This window comes from Mauremys reevesii, linkage group 10, assembly GCF_016161935.1.
Source record: "Mauremys reevesii isolate NIE-2019 linkage group 10, ASM1616193v1, whole genome shotgun sequence".
NCBI classification, from domain to species: Eukaryota; Metazoa; Chordata; order Testudines; family Geoemydidae; genus Mauremys; species Mauremys reevesii.
In genome coordinates, this window is record NC_052632.1 from 29,140,492 (window position 1) to 29,157,815 (window position 17,324).

Genomic DNA, 17,324 nt, shown 5'->3' on the forward strand with positions numbered 1-17,324 from the left:
CACTGCTTCATGAACACTTTTTAAAGGAAAAGGTATATAGTTGTGCACAGTGGGTCGGATTATCAAAGGCTCTCCAGAAATGTGCCTCTGATATATATGTGCCCTTTTTTGTACAAGCAAAGCCACCAATTGCACGGTGTTTGCTGCGCAAATATATATATTTTTGCATGTGTAAAAATTATGACGTATTTTTGGGGGCAGCCCTATATGTTGGTGTAACTTTAATTTCAACAGTTTTCATTGTGCATTTAAGAAACCCTTTAAAAATAGTTTTAGCAAGATACAAGGACAGGTACTGTGCTATACAACATGGTTGTAAGATTCATTTTAGAGTGAATAGAGAAGCAGTTGCAGGTCAGACTCTTGTTAGGAAGCTTTAGATATTGTTTTTCAGCCTTTGTTTATGTGATACCTGTTCATTACATGAGATAAAAGTAGACCTAGGATCTATTTTTCACATTAGAAGTGTTAAATACGTACCATGATGTGTGGGTGACTATCTTTCATTGAACAGACACAGCATGTATCAGAGAATAAATGATCTTGGTGTAGACAGCTTTGTATAAAGTGCATTTTTCTTGTTAAAGTAACTTTTTACCAGCTCAAGAGCGTATTGATTTCGCTGAATGCTCTCTGCTGATATAGCAGGTGTGCTGTAGCTCTGTGACTGCTGAATTTGACACAACTCTAAATTCAAAGTGAGAATTTCAAACCTGTTCTGTAGTAGTTATCTAACAGCTAGCACCATTTCCAACATTCCCAGAGGAGTTCAAAGGCAAGACCTCCTTTAGTTTAACAACTTTTTGTATTTATCATGGGATTGAAGAGTTGAAGGTTGTCTGATCATATACCACAAAGCCAAGCACAGATCAGATCTCATTCATTTGTTTAAAAAAAAAAAGTATTAGAAACCGACAGGAATTGAAATACCTATCTTAAAATGTTAAAAATGTTATGAGGAAAGCTACACGTATAAAATTCTAATCTGATTATTTAAAAAAAGTAAGAAATCAAGGGATCAGTACAAAAGATGCTCACCATTTTAGTTGGCTATTTCTTTGTTTCATTTACAGTATTTATGACTCAGGGCATGACCAGGCTACATAGAGTGCAGCAGAAAGCTGCATCCACTTCTGCTCATGAGTGGCTAGAAAATGGTTTAATTTATGTTTTCTGCATTTTTAAAAGCATTCTGACTAACTACACTGGTTAGAGGGCATTCTAGAGGTTCATGAGTTCAAACCCACTGAGACAGCAATTTGTCTGGAGTATGCCTTTATTCTGATATATGGCATGATATTAACTTATCAGCCTGTTTACTTAACATAATTTTTTTCAAAAATAGCCTTGTATTGCTCTCTCAACTGCTTATCTGTTCCGCATCACTGAAGCAGAGACACCAAATTAATCTGAGAGATCACACATTTTCTCTTCTTTTTTCTATCTCTGTATCTTTCTTTTACTTGGATGTAAAATATATATTTTAAAACATCTAGCTACTAAGAAGAGATGAATGAGTCAAGCTTTGTATGAAGACAGAAAAAAAAAAAGCTAACTAGTAAGAATGAAATCTGTTTAAATATGCTGCTATACGACCTCAGATGGGACACGTCCATTTCCTGGAGGTGCCAGAGCCCATCTCAGTTTGTTCAGCGAGTCATTCAAGCAGCAGAAGATGATTTGGGAAGAGGTAAAATGTTAATCATGACACAAATACAATATGCAATTTAGGTGCTCTATTGGTGGCAATAAAGATAGAAGTGCTGTCTCCATGGTACATGGTACACAGCACAGATGGTCACTATACAGTCTCTTCCACACTGCCCCAGCTATTGTGCCTTACCCTGACTAATTCAGTCTACATGGCCCATTAAATTCCTGACCTCTGCTCAGACTCCCATTAAAGCTTCTAATTACTACCAGTTTTGGCACTGTTTTTTCCAGTATGAAAATCTGGAAATTGAGACCACTAAGCTCATTTCACATAGGCCATTGAACTGCCATCTGCTGGTAATAACTCTTACTCAATAGTGACCCAGGCTGGGTTTGAGCCAGTGATCTAGAGGGGAGGCAATATATCCTGATACCAATCTTTAGAATCCTCTGCACCAGCATAAAATGGCTTAAATTAGGAAAGGAGAAAGCATCTAAATGTGTAAGTGTAATTAAGAAAAATATAAGTGGCTACAGTCTTATATTAGTAAGCTGAGGAAAAATTCATATAGAGTGAAATCTTAGCTAAAAACCACTATAGCAAGGCAATAGAAAAACACAGTCCTGTTTTTGTTTTTGGGGAGTTTTTTTGAACAAAGACATCAAAATGAGGATAATTAATCCAATTCTGCACTACTTACATGGATAAACCTCCCATTGAGCTGAATGGGAATATTGCAGTTTTAAGATCACACAAATCAGAATTTAAAGAAAGTCAAAGTAGAATAAAAATGTTGACTGGGGTTCAGTACATTCAATAAAACACATTTTAATCAAAATCTTAAAAGAAGAACAGATACCAGAAATGCCTAGTGCCTTTTAAAGCCTCAAGATAAAGGGGAGACATAATTAAAGAAAGACAAAAAGAAGAACTTTGTGAAAATTAAAATTTGAGGCTGCTGAATGTTTACTGTATTTTAAAGGGTTTTCAACACAAACAACTTGAAACAAAAAAGATAAAGTAAAACTTTTTCAGAGTAAAAATAAATTGAAAGTGAGATCAGTGTGTACTCACTCTCCCTCACACACACATACACAAAATTTTGTATGTCTTTCACCTTCCCTTCATGTTCCATTCTCTCCTGTCTCTATTTTCATAACATTAACCTCTCTCTATTCTAATCATCTTCCTGGTTATTTAAATATGATTTTATTTCTGATCATGATTTCTTACATTTCCTGCACCTGTTTTACCTCCCATGTTTTTCACACTTACTCAATTCATTTCTCCTGGTTTGATTTGGCTCTGTAGAGTACAGTAACTATCTTCTGCCTCCTAAAAACAACCTTTCTCAACAGCCCACAGAAGGGCTTAAAGATACAGCTACTTTTATCTACCATACTTTTCTACAATATTTTTCTCTCACCTAGTTTCATTTTTGTAGCTTCTGCTGGTCAACAGACGTCATTCTGCTTCAAGCTATATCACTGATTATATGATGAATTGTGTATTTCAAATAGCAGAACATTGTTGTCACTCATTGGTGCCTTCTTGTGTTGAAGATAAATGTTATAATGATGGTTGGAATAAAGGTGTGGCTTTGATTACTAATCCTTTCTCTGATTTTTCTACTTTTTTTCAGATTAAATTTGACAGTGATGGTGTCTGTGTTTGCTGTGAAATGCAGCATCAAACATCGGGCTGCAGCAACCTTGGAGAAACGCTGAAACTGAACCCACTGCAGGAGTGTAATGTTGTGAGGCTGACCCTAAAGGTGGGGAGTAAGAAGGATTATCACTTTATTATAATTTAACACAGCAAGTGGATTTTGATAAAGGCACGTAGTGAAAGTTTGTGCACTGTCAGCTGCTTACTTATTCATAACAAAGAGACTTAGCAGAATGAGAACCTGATCCTGCAAACATGAAATCAATAAAGCTACTCATGTGGCTAAAGATACATGCTCATCTGTTTGCAGGATTGTTGCCTATATTTGTACAGCATAACCATTTTGTTAAAGGTTGAGTATGCCCCAGGGTACACCTACAAAAATCTTACTGGTTGAGGGCTTATAATTGTAATCTTGATGGTGCCATTTTGATTAAATGTTTCTTAAAATATTCCATATGAGAGAGAATAATTTAGGAAAAACAGATTATCCAAAAAGCTTCTGTAAAAATCCTTCCAGTGTGAATTCCATATTTATTATTTCTGCTGTGTGGCTTTGAAAGCTCTGTGTTCCCTGACTGTTCATATTGGAGAAAAATATCTCACTAGGCACATGAAGAAATTACAGCTAATCAGGCAAACAACTGACAGTGATAACGCACACCTTCTATAATTATGATTAGTAATGACTGTTGATTGCTGCAACAGAAAACAGCTGTTGTATGTACTCAGGGCTTTATTCTGCCTTTTGTTTGAAAATAAGCACCCCACTTGAAACAGTACATCTGTAACGGCATGCAGGCTCTGTCTGCGCTGCCTTTTTAAAAAAAAACTCTGTTTTTCCACTATCACCACTTCGGCCCCATGGGTGGTAGCAAAGGTGGGAGCCCTAACGTGGAAATTTTACCAAAGCTGGCTAATCTTGTTCACAGCAAGTCTAGAGAGCATAGTAGGAAAAATATCAGTGGCTGCCAAAAACCTTTTCCACATTAAAATGTGTGTGTGAGAGAGTATGTATGCACACTCATACGTGTGTGAATTTGGTTTTGAGTCAGTCTTTGTTTATAAGAACATAAGAACATAAGAAAGGCCGTACTGGGTCAGACCAAAGGTCCATCTAGCCCAGTATCTGTCTACCGACAGTGGCCAATGCCAGGTACCCCAGAGGGAGTGAACCTAACAGGCAATGATCAAGTGATCTCTCTCCTGCCATCCATCTCCATCCTCTCACGAACAGAGGCTAGGGACACCATTCTTACCCATCCTGGCTAATAGCCATTTATGGACTTAGCCACCATGAATTTATCCAGTCCCCTTTTAAACATTGTTATAGTCCTAGCCTTCACAATCTCCTCAGGTAAGGAGTTCCACAAGTTGACTGTGCGCTGCGTGAAGAAGAACTTCCTTTTATTTGTTTTAAACCTGCTGCCTATTAATTTCATTTGGTGACCCCTAGTTCTTGTTTATGGTGCCTTTGATAAATATGGCCAGTGTTTAGTTATAATTATATCTGATGACTTTGGGCCTCTTTTATGTGTTTTTTGCAAACCGTATGCCTCACTCTTGCTGTTAATCCAGAATAAACTACCCAGCCATTTCAGCTGTGGATATAACATAAAGCAGTAACATATCTACGATTATACATACTTGAGTAATAAACAGTTCTTCTTCGAGTGCTTGCTCATGTCCATTCCATATTAGGTGTGTGTGCTCGCCACATGCACCAGTGCCAGAAGTTTTTCCCTTAGTGGTATCTGTAGGGGACTGGCTCTGGCGCCCCCAGAACAGCATGCATATGCATGGTATAAGGGGCGCCACTGGCTCCTCCCACCTTCAGTTCCGTCTTGCCACCAGTGATGGTGCTGGAACGTCTGCTGCTTCGGCTAGCATTGCGCTTCATTCAGTGTTTCTTTCGAACATTTTCCTGTAAAATAGTTGTACATAGTTAATAGTTCCCTTAGTGTTAGTTTAATTTCGTCCCAGATGGGACTCAGCTTAGGGACAGGGCATGCCCCAGTCTTTAAGTCCTGCGATTGTTGTAAGCGGCCTATGCCCATCAGCGACCTGCATGGTAGCTGTTTAAGGTGTCTAGGAGAAGGACACATAAGCAACAAGTGTCGCATCTGTAAATCCTTTAAACCCCGAACAAAAAAGGAGAGAGACATCCGTCTCAGGGCACTCCTGATGGAGTCGGTGCTGACCCTGGCAGCAGAGCAGAGGTCTGACTCGGCCCCAAGCACCGCAGCATTGGTGCAGAGCACCCCGCCGGTGCCACCTACAAGCTGGCACCAATCCCCCTCCCTAGCTCTGGCCAAAAAGCCAAAGAGAACCACGAGGGGAAGATCTCCCACTTCCTGTAAGGGAAAGGAGAGGGCTGGAGGAGAGCCAAGACCTGTGCTGGATGGCTCAACACCTCCGGCAGGGAGTAAGGCCCCAGCTCAGGCCGAGCAGTCTAGCCCATCCCGTACCATGGCTGCCACACTGGACAGTGAAGAGGGCCATCATCATCTAGAGGTCCCATCGACACCGGAGGCACTGCAGGGAGAGCAGGAGATCCTGACACTACCAGTGCCACCCACGCTGGCTCTGGTGGTACCCTGGTCCAGGGGTAAACCCTCCTTGGGACCTTCCCGTATATCCCCACCTCAGCGGCACTGCTCCCCATCATGGAGGACGTCCCGCCAGCACTCGCCTGCATGGAACCGTCGGGTCTCGGAAGCAGGGAGGCAGGCTCAGCAAAGCCCTCGTCAGTGTCCGGACCCTGGACATCAACAGCGGGATTCAAGGCGCAGTAACCTGGCACAGACCTATGGAGGCATACACCCCCTGGCAAGAGCATCTAGACCTGCCCTTTGTGTCTCTAACGCTTTGGCACCAATCACGCAACCAATCGTATGAATGGAGCCACCAGTCACCTACCCGGAGGCACCTCTCACCAAGACATGGATCCCTGTGGTCGGGGAGATCCTCTCAGTGACTGGACCACTCCAGCTCCCGGTCCTGCTCCATGTCCCGATACCGGTTGAGCAGCATGAGGTGTAGATTGCCGAATTACCAATGCTGATCCGCCAAATACTGATGGTCCCCGAGGTCCTGTGCGAGGAACTCGTCTCAATCGGACAGGTTGAGACGTAGCAGTCGGCGCCACACAGAGAAGTGCCACGGGTCCACCCGATCATGGTTGCCTGACAGCGACCACTACGCTTCAGGCTGGGGCACTGAGCAGGAGTCCTTGGCAGCGGGACAAGCCCCGGCCCCGGCAATACTGTCTACATCATCGGCACCGCAATTGACCCCAAGGCCAGTGGCCGGAAGCTTGATACCCCTGGACCCCTTGGAGGTTTACCCAGCCTTCGCAGACAGTCCAGTTGGTGGCAGGGGCCTTGGATAGACCTTCAGTCTCACATCCCTCCCTCCAGCAGAGGTGGAGGCCCCAGAAGGGCAGACCCCCCAGGCCCATGACGACCCAGGGAAACAGCTGGCTGGACCACGAGGGGATGTGGCAGATCCCACGGCACTGGCTTCATCCTCATCATCGCCAGACGAAGCAATTACGGGTCCACCTCACCCAGTACCACAAGGTGACGCCAAGGATTATCAGGAACTACTGAAGAGAGTTGCCTCCAACCTGGGCCTCCAGGCAGAAGAGCTAGAGAAGCCATTGGACTCCCTGTTTGATGTCCTTTGGTCCATGGCATCCATTAGGGTGATGTAACAGGGTTCACTACCTGCCGTCTTCCTGGGGCCCACTTGCTCTCCCCAGTAAGGCTCAGAGAGGCTTCAGAGTTGTGCAACACCCATGTCTTTATTTACTTAAGGTTGTCCCACTACCAGTGTCCATCTGTATAAAAGCTTTACAGGCAGAGTCAGCCTTCAGCTAGGAGGCCTCCAGCTCCTTTCCTGCCTTCTGGCTCCTTGCCAGCCTTTATAACCCGTAGTTTGTCAGACCAGCAGGTGTTGTCAATCCTCAGGCCGGCATCAAGCCTTTTCCATCAGCCCCAATCTGTTTTCCTTGATTACAGCTGACCGGGCAGGGGCTAATTAGGTGTTTTTGCACCAGCACCCTGCTACGTACCTCCCCACTTAAGCCAATGCCGGGCCTGATCTTACCCAGCCCCGCTTTTCTTGGCCTGGGGTTTTACTCTGGGGATGGCCTCCCTGCCCATCTGGGTGGTCCCTGGGCTCAACCCTGTGGGGTTTTGGTATGCTCCACCCACAAAAGGTGCATTGGGTAGGGGGTGGGCCACCCCACAAGTACACCTCCACCCAGAGGTCGTCACACCAGTCACAACCTTGGGCCGGTTGCCCCAGACTTTCTCTTCCCTTCCCTGGTAGGGAAGACAGATCAGCACCAACTTCCCCGAGGCTGCCTCATGTCTCCAGTTCAGGGCCTCTGCCTATTGGAGTTTGAGCTTCCCCCTTTTGGGTTCTGACCCTATAAACTTTTTTCAGCTTCTCTTCCTCTATTGCAGGGATTCCCTCCCCTGGGTGGTCCCATCCTGGGACCTCCGTTCCCTCTTTGGTCCCTCCTCTGGGTCCCTATCCTGGCTGTGTTGTCTAGGGTTCCTATCATTTTCCTCTTGAGGGTGTGTGGGCTTTCCTTTCTCAGGGTCCACCCCTGTAGGGGCCTTGCCCCTCCCCTCCAGGTTCTTCCCTCTCTCTTTCTCTGTTGCTCTCCTCCCGGTGCCCTCTTTCCCTTTTGGGACAGGGTTCCAGTCCAACCCCAGGACCATAGGGTAGGGCAACCCTTCTATTAGCCTCACCCACTTCCAGGCAAACCTTCCCCGCATCTCCAGGGGTACCTGAGCCACGGGACAATACTCCCCATCCCCGTGGATACATTCCACCAGCATTCTTTCTCCATGGATAAGCCAATGCGGCTTTACCAAGCACCGCTGTATGAGGGAGCGGGCTGAGGCCGTATCCACTAGATACTATCCTCTGGGGCTTTCTCCCCACCCGCATGGGGATGGTGACTATTCTGCTGAGTCCTCAGTACATTGGCGCAGGGTTATACGGTCCAGTTTATTTCTCTCTCCTTCCCCCCCCCTCGTTCCCCGTCCCTCTTCAGGGACCCCCCTCACAAGAGTCTTCTCACATAGGAGGTGGAAGGGTTGCTGCAGTTGGGTGCGGTGAAAGAGGTTCCTCACAAGTACAGGAACAAGGGTTTCTGTTCCCAGTACTTTTTAATCCCAAAGGCCGAGGGCGGTCCATCGCCCATCCTGGACCTGCGAGACCTCAGCAAAGTTCTGCCTGGTCTCCCTGGCCTCCATTGTCCCCTCCCTGAATCCAGGAGACTGATATGCCGCCTTCAACTTGAAGGACGCATATTTCTACATAGTGATCTTTCAAGGTCACAGACACTTCCTATGATTCATGGTGGGAACCGACCACTATCAGTTTGCGGTCCTTCCATTCGACCTTGCAACAGCACCAAGGGTGTTTACCAAGTGCATGTTAGTGGTAGCCGCTTACCTCAGGTGTCGCAGTATCAAGATGACGACTGGCTCGTCAAAGGCCACTCCAGGTCCCAAGTCCAAAGGGATGTTGCGGTGCTGCAGCCATGTGCCGATCCTTGGGCCTGCTGGTAAACCACAAAATGTTAACGTTAGTTCTGGTGCACAGGGTTCATCGGGGCGGTGTTCAACTCTCCCTGCACCAGAGTGTTTCTGCTGCAGGAGAGGTTCCAGGCATTGTTGGACCTCATCACGGGAGTCTCCGCATTCCCTATGACCATGTTCAGGGTTTGCTTGCACCTGCTGGTGACAGTCTATTCCCAGTCCAGAAATCACTTGGAAAAGGTCGTTACCATCCCACCAACAATACTTACCTTGCTGCAATGGTGGCCCGACCCCAGGGCAGTCCTGGAATGAGTTTAATTTGACAGCCCTTATCAGTCAATCAAGTTGATATTGGACATCTCGGACCTGGGCTGAGGAGCGCACCAGGGCATGTGGTCCCTGGGGGAGATGACATTGCACATAAACGTCAAAGAGCTCAGAGCAGTACCTTCGGCCTGCAAGGTCCTTTCTACAGCACCTGGCAGGCAGTGTGGTGAGAGTGTTGATGGACAATACAGCCTTGATGTTCTACATCAACTGACGGGGAGCACGCTCATCAGCCCTCTGTCAAGAGGCTCTCAGATTGTGAGATTTCTGCATCGACCACCTGGAGGCCTGTCACCTCCTCAATGTCAAGAACATGCTGGCAGATCACCTCACAGGTCCTTTTTCTAGCACCATGAGTGGTCGCTCCATCTGGAGATAGCACGGATGCTCTTCCAGAGGTGAGGAACTCCCCAAGTAGACCTGTTTGCCACCAGACGGAACAGGAAATGTCATCACTTCTGTTCCCTACAGGGTCTGGGCAAAGATGCCTTCTCTGATGCCTTCCTCCTGTCATGGTCAGAGGGACTGATGTATGTGTTCCCGCCAATCCTCTCATCAACAGAGTCCTCTCAAAAGTCAAGAAAGACAAGGCCCAAGTCATCATGGTTGCCGCGGTGTGGCCGCGCCAACATTGGTTCAGCATGCTGATGGGCCTGGCAGCGGCCGCTCTCTGGCCCCTTCCTGACCAACCAGATCTGCTCTCATAGGATCATGGGCATCTTCTACACCCCAACCTTGCCTCCCTCCACCTGACATCGTGGATGCTGTATGATTGCGCTCAAAGGAGCAGGCCTGCTCTAACAAGGTCCAGAAAATCCTCCTGGAAAGCAGGAAGCCTTCCGCTAGAGCAACCTACCTGGCCAAATAGACAAGGTTCTCCCACTGGGCATCTCAGCGTAGCATCTCTCCAGCACTCTCTTCTTTACAATTTACCTTAGATTACCTGCTCCATCTTAAGAACCAGGGGCTTGCCCTCTCTTCCATCAGAGTGCACCTTGCAGCTATCTCCACTTTTCACCCGCCGATCCAAGGTCAGACAGTGTTCTTGTATGACATGTCGGTCCGATTCCTGAGAGGCCTCAAGAGACTCTTCCTGCCGGTCCGGGCTCCTGTCCCACAGTGGGACCTTAACTTGGTTCTCTCCAGGCTCATGGGTTCGCTCTTTGAGCCTATGGGCTCCTGCTCCCTCTCCCACCTGTCATGGAAGATCGCATTCCTTGTGGCAATAACATCCATGAGACGAGTGTCGGAGCTTAAGGCTCTGACATCTGAGCCACCGTATATGGTGTTCTACAAGGATAAAGTTCAACTGCGACCTCATCCAGCCTTTCTGCCAAAGGTGGTGTCTTCCTTCCACGTTAACCAGGACATCTTCCTCCTGCATTTTGTCCCAAGCTGCACACCACTGGGGAGGAAAGAAGGCTGCACGCCTTGGATGTCAGATGTGCCCCGGCGTTTTACCTGGAGTGTACCAAGCCCTTCCGCAGGTTGACCCAGCTCTTCATGGTGACAGCAGATGGGATGAAGGGCCTTCCAGTTGGAAATCCTCTGCGATGAACGGGATCACCTCCTGCATCCAGACCTGTTACAAGCTGGCACAGGTCCTGACACCGCTGATTGTGAGGACCCACTCGACCAGAGCTCAGGTGTCCTTGGCGGCCTTCCTGGCCCACGTTCCTGTCCAGGACATTTGCAGAGCCGCAATGTGGTCTTTGGTTCACATGTTCACAGCACAGGATGCCATCATTCATCAAGCCAGAGACGTGCTGGGTTCATCAGAGCTGTGTTGCAATCTACACATGTGTGAACACCTACCCGCCTCCATTGGCACTGCTTGGGAGTCACCTAATATGGAATGGACATTAGCAAGCACTCGAAGAAGAAAAGATAGTTGCCTTTTTCCTTAACTGGTGTTCTTTGAGATGTGTTGCTCATGTCCATTCCATGATTCATCCTCCTTCTCCACTGTTGGAGTTTCCGGCAAGAAGGAACTGAGGGTGGAGGGAGCCGGTGGCGCCCCTTCTACCACGGCATGTCCAGGCTGCTCCAGGAGGCACCAGGGATGGTCCCCTAGGGATACCACTGAGGGGGGAGAATTCCGGCACCAGTGCAGTGGCAAGCACACCCACCTAAAATGGAATCGACATTCTGTGAACAATAGCTGGGGAAAGCAGGATACCTGGCAGACAAATGCTCTAATCTGATATGATAAATCCTATGGTGGATAAAAATTTGGAGCCATGCAGTTTCTCAGGAAAATTATTGATCTTAGTGAAAAAAATATCATTTTAATATTGTCAGCCTTGCATAGCCAATTGGTTCCTTTCTGGTTTGCGTATAATCAAGAACATTAACTAAATGTCTTCATTGCAACTCAGTTGTCATCAAAATATGCCTCAGTTACTCCTGCGCAATCCCAGTGAAAGTATTACGGTTGAATGGTAATAACCAAAGGCATAATTTGAAGACAATGGGGTTGCACAGGTGTAATGGAGGATAGCACATTGCTTGCAGAGTCTTTTTTACTGGTAATGGTGCACAAGCCAAAAAGAGCACAATTTAAATTATGAAGTGGGGTCTGCACAGTGGCAGTTTGAAAAAAGTCTTACTTTGTAATCTGAGCATATTTTGATACGGAAGTTTTTGAGATAGAATAAATGTAGAACCCCATGATGCTGTTTTTACAAAGTCACTTTTCAGAGAAGAACTGCACTTTAAAACAAAGCTGTAATGTATGACTCTAAGATCTCCTGTGGCAGTGGATTTCATGGGATTTGACCTCAAATTGTATGAATTAATGTTTCCTTTAATTTTTAGACTCAGGAAATACTATACATATTATAGAAAGCTGTGAGTTATAAAACCTGGTGCCAAATCCAATTTCTCTAACAAAAATATCAGAAAGAATATGCCTTAAAGGAATTGAAGGGCTTATCTATACTGACTTTTGGCTCAAAATCTAGTGTGTGATATCTTCTTTGTTTCACTGAGAAAACTGCCCCAACTCATTGCTACTTTCTCTCATGCTTGTGTAATGCTGACAGACCATGGTCGGCGGCAGTCGGGATCTAACGTGGGATCGCTGGAGGCATGAGCCTCTACTGTATGAATTAAAAGACACACGTCTCTTAGCCAAGGCTGTATCAAACTCATCAATCTCTAGCTGCCACTAGAGGGGGACAGAGTGCCACACCAAACAGCCATGGGTTACACTTGCATGAGCAAATTCTGTGTGTAACTTAAACTGGAATTTTGGGGAATCAGCATGAGGAAAAGCCATTTTAGGTGGAGGACATCATTACTGTGATTATCAAAGTTATGATGTAGCTAAAACATTATTGATTCTTATGGTCTGTATACTAGCACTACAGGGGTAATAAAACACAAAATATTCATGAATCTAATTAGCATAGTAGCTCTTCTCCAATCCACTCTTCACTGGCTCAGGAGCCCCGAAACCATAGGTAAAACATTCAAAAGTGGCTAAAAGGTCAAGGAACCCAATTCCCATTGACTTACAACCCTAACTGTCCTCTGTGCCTTTGAAAATCTTTACCATAGCTGGAGATCCTGAAAAAATGACTCCGAATGGCACAATGAATGACGGCAGTAGAAGCTATCCCATCTCACTTACATGGCCAATCAAAGTCTATATCAATCAATTTCAAAATTGGGGATGGGAGGAAAAATTTGTCACAACATTTTTTACATTAGTCTTAGTAAATTTTAAAAAAATCATTAATTTTCATCAAGAATTTTAAGAATGTGGCTAAATTTGCTCTTCATTTTTTGAATGTTTAATATTTTAAAAATAGGCACATTTTTATGGGAAATGATGTTAGAAGTATTTTGCCTAGCTCTACTCAAATTTAATATATACCACCTTTGTATTATTGGTTGAGAGAGGGAGGAAAGGATGTAGCCTACACGGAACATATGACAAAAAATGTGCAAGAGGAGACTGTGAGCTAAAACATTAAATATTGCAAAATACATTTTATTGATTTATGGCGCATCACATCTTACAATTAATTGGCTCTTCTGCAGCTTGACATTAGAAAAATTGAAAGGACCCAGCACAAGAAGTCACTTAGGTACAACATAAAAAGGGTCATTACTTAAATTTCTGAAATACAGTGTCCTTGAAGTAAATAACTCTCCAAATGCTAGAAGAATTGAAGCACTAACTTGTTCTTGTTTAAAAAAGAATCATCACACTAGTGGGATGATCCACATTAGCTCCCCCTTCCTCTTTCCCTCTCCCTCTAACTTTTTTCATCCCTCCTCTCTTCTCTTGCTTTCTCATTTCTCCTCCCTTTCTTCTTTTGCTCTTCTTACTCCTGTTCTCCTTTTTCACTTCTCCGTCTTCTCCATCTTGTTCTATATATCCTCTATAGTCTGCAGGACACCAAGCTCACTGTCACAGCTCAGGGCAACTACACTTGTATTTCCCCCTCCGTCATCCACCAAGGGCCCTCACTCTAGTCTCCTGGTTCCTCAGCTGTCACCTCTCTTGCGTAGAGACCTGCATCTCTCTCCCTCCTGACCCAGGGTTTTTTTTGTTTTTTGTTTTTTTGGCTGCACAGTTTCCTGCCTACACTGTGATATTCCCAGCAAGCCAGGCTGCCTAAATAAGCCACTGTCTGCGCTTTGCTTTCTCTTCAAAAGCTATGAACAACATAACTGCAAGCAGTTATGAGTTACCACACAGTTCTTTCTAAGCAAACATAGTTATTTTTCAGGTGAAATAATTAAAGAGAAAACATATTTAAAAACCATAAAAGAACCTACACACATGCTAATAAGCTTATCAGAGATCACCCCAACTCCAACAAGGGCTTTGATGAGACTCAGTCTTTCAAACTCCACCAAGCGGTTTTTTCTGTGGTTGCAAGTTCATAACAGCCTCAGCTTAGAACTAGCACCCCCATGAAAAGTGCAGTCTTTCCTTTCTACAGCTTGGGCCTTTGATCTTCAGATTCCAGGAATGGGTAATCATTAGACAATGATCCCCTTCTCAGGATGTAGCTATAAAAGTCTGAGGTTTTGCATAAGTGAAGGTGGGAAACTTGCATTCACCTCCCCCTAGAGATCCCCAAGAAAACCACTTGACCCAAAAGTCCATTCTTGTCTGGACCATTATTCAGTGTAATCCCTTGAGGTTCATAACACTTCCCAGGGTTCACATCCCATCTCCCTCCTAGAAAAGTTACATATGACCCCAGTCCACAATAAAACATAACCTTTGGATTTAACACAGTGAACTCCAAAGATAGTTAACCTTAATTTTAAAAGTTTTTTTTAAGGATATCGCAAGAAATTGCACTCTCTCTCATATCTGTCACTTTCACACGTTGGGCAAGTCCAACAGTGACAATCCATCTAGTAGAGGACAGTGTTTGAGTGGACTGACAAATTTAGCATAGTAGTAATTGTAACAATAGTGAAAATAGTGGGGCTCAGTAACAACTCCATAGTTAAAGCAACTCTGTCAAACTAACAGTCATACTTTTGCCTGAATATTTTTATCTATGATTGTTACAAATTACACCTTAGATTACTTTAGCTGCAAGAGATTGGAGAAATAATATTTTATTCTTTTTCCCCTCAGCTTTCTTGTTTAGTGCATTTTACAGCCTCTGTTTCCCCAGTGTATCCAGTTAGTGTCCCCTGGGGTTGCTTGAGGAATTGTCATTATAAAACCACAAAAATGTCAGAGAGGGACTTGGAGTAAGCGCTAGTACCTGAAACAACTTTATAATCACTTTTGTAATTAACTAGAGTGAAAGCTAGCCATGTCCCTATAAAGTTCCAAACAGTGGTGTATTATCTTAAACTCAATCTTCTATTAAGCTGTTGACAGAAATACAAAACATTTGTATGAAAATAGTGCTATAAATGGAACCCAGTAATCATGGAGAGTCTTGAGTCAGGTGAGTATAGTAAATACTGACATTCAGGAAGAACAGGCTTACTTCAGGAAGTAATAGAATGCAGTGTGTTCTCAATATATCTTGAGACGACAGGGGCCACAAAACAACTTGGAACAGTAAACTGGATTGAGTCTAAAGATACTACATATCTTGACTAACCCAGTAAAGCAAGCATTCTTTCATGCTGAGCCTGAGAAATAATATGGAAGACAATATTAAAGGAAAGTAAATTGCAGAATCATTACAAATTGCACTAACAATTTTCTTCATATTTACTACCATTACGAGAACAGGTCTAGCAAAGCAATTATTAAAACATCAGCAGCATTTTATCTATGCTAATGCTGCCACCGTTATTACCATTGTCAGAGTTGCATCAGTGGTAGTGCAATGCTACCGAGTTTTGTGACATACCAAGGTACAATCTAGACTAACAAGTAGCTGTGTTACCCTTGCCCTCTAACCTAGGGTGCCCTTTGCTACTGTAGCCCCCAGCCTGGACTGCTCACAAATAGTCTCCAGAATGCAAGTCACTGTATGTCCGAGCCCTCTCTGGGACAATACAAGTTTATATCAAGTCTTGTTTCTTTAATAGAAATAATATGCACACAACTTGCCACCCCAAATGGAGTTTCCCAAACACTTCAATTTAAACACACTGGATTAGAAAAAACAATAAAACAAGTATATTAACTGCAAAGAGAGTGATTTTTAAGTGAGTGCAAGTAATGAGGAATAAAAGTCAGAAGTGGTTACAAGAAAAGTCAAGATAAAACGCATGTTAAATTCAAAGCAAGTTTTCTCTACTACATGCCTTCAGCAGTCTTACTGACCAAACTTCTGAGGTCAGGACGACTCCTCCCAGAATCCAATGAATGGTTCTTTTGTTGCTTTGGGAGCCATGAATGCGATGGACAGGGAAAGAAGAAGTGGGGGTGCCTTGGGGTGCTTTTTCCTCCTTTTATAGTTTCATACATTTCCAGCTGGGTTCCAGGAAACAAAAACTCTAGGGGGGAAGGATGTTCCCTGCTGCTTTTTCCTCATCTGTTTGAGCTTCCTTTCTTTTCCTTCCTGCTTGATGACTCTGTTTACTGCTTAAATACAAATTAAGTAGAGCACACATTCCTTTGTCTGAGATGGACCTGTTTGCCATCCTCGGTTTGAAACGTGTTGTTAACACCTTACAGTGGAATCTTATAACTTCACATTATGTTCACAGTGTTGCCACATACATTTTATCAGGACAATACTGACCAGCAAATTATGAGTTTTCAAATGATACCTCACTAGGCATACTTTGTACAAAGATTATTACAATAGTGTGAAGGGTGTGGACATGGGTACATTCTGTCACAAGTATAGTTTGTATAGTTGGCACATCTTTTATTGTAAGAATCAGATAGCCAGCCACTAAGAATAGCAAAATGGCAAAGGAGATCCTTTCCTTCTTATATAATGTTACTGCACAACTAAATCCATTTAGCTCTAGTTAAATAAAAAGCTCTGTGGACCCTTCAGAAGGGACTGGAACAAAAGGTCACATGACTAAGAATTGTTGATTGAATTTAAGTGTTTTCTATCAAGATTATGCTGCTGCCATTTTTTTGATCTGAGAAAGATTCAGAAAAGGGAAAAGAGAATTCCTTTTTTAAGGTAAATCTTCCAAGCCTTGGAAAATAAATCCCCACATTCTGAGAATCATCTCATCCATACTGGAGAAGGAGAAAGGTTGGCTTGTAGTTGTAAAGATAACTGTTAGCTTGGAGGCTGATAATCCTTAGTTAGGGCAATATCCTTAGAAATGGCTACTTCAGAGAGAGGAACTTAGAACGCAGGCCAGTGCCAGACTGCTGACAAGATCTGACACGTCCAGGGCATTTGACAAACTGTATAATGTACCCCTCTAACCTAGCTTGATACAAGATATCAGTGGCTGAGTGACTGCTCAAAACCACCACCTGTCTACAAGCCAGAGTAGGTTCAACAAAACTACAGTGAGTCAGGCTGATTCTGATCAGTGCAGGATTTGTGGTGAACAAACAGAAAGGAGTTTACAACTGCATCACTGGTGAGACACGCCCCCCCCCCCCCCGTATTACCGAGACCTGGCTGGATGGTACTGCGAGCTCTGTATTCTTTCAAATTATCCTGCCCAGCCAGCTCAGCTCATCACAGGTCTGC

At 44.3% G+C, this 17,324-nt stretch overlaps 1 protein-coding gene across 10 annotated transcripts in view; it reads left to right on the top strand.

Annotated features, from left to right (window-relative positions):
• Nucleotides 1–17,324, top strand: part of FAM189A1 (family with sequence similarity 189 member A1) — a 424,039-nt gene that overhangs the window by 304,648 nt on the left and 102,067 nt on the right. For all 10 annotated transcript variants that reach the window (XM_039491769.1, XM_039491768.1, XM_039491766.1 and 7 more), the window contains one exon: nucleotides 3,297–3,428. In XM_039491769.1, the coding sequence (XP_039347703.1) occupies nucleotides 3,297–3,428 (132 nt within the window). The remainder of the gene's footprint in view (nucleotides 1–3,296; nucleotides 3,429–17,324) is intronic.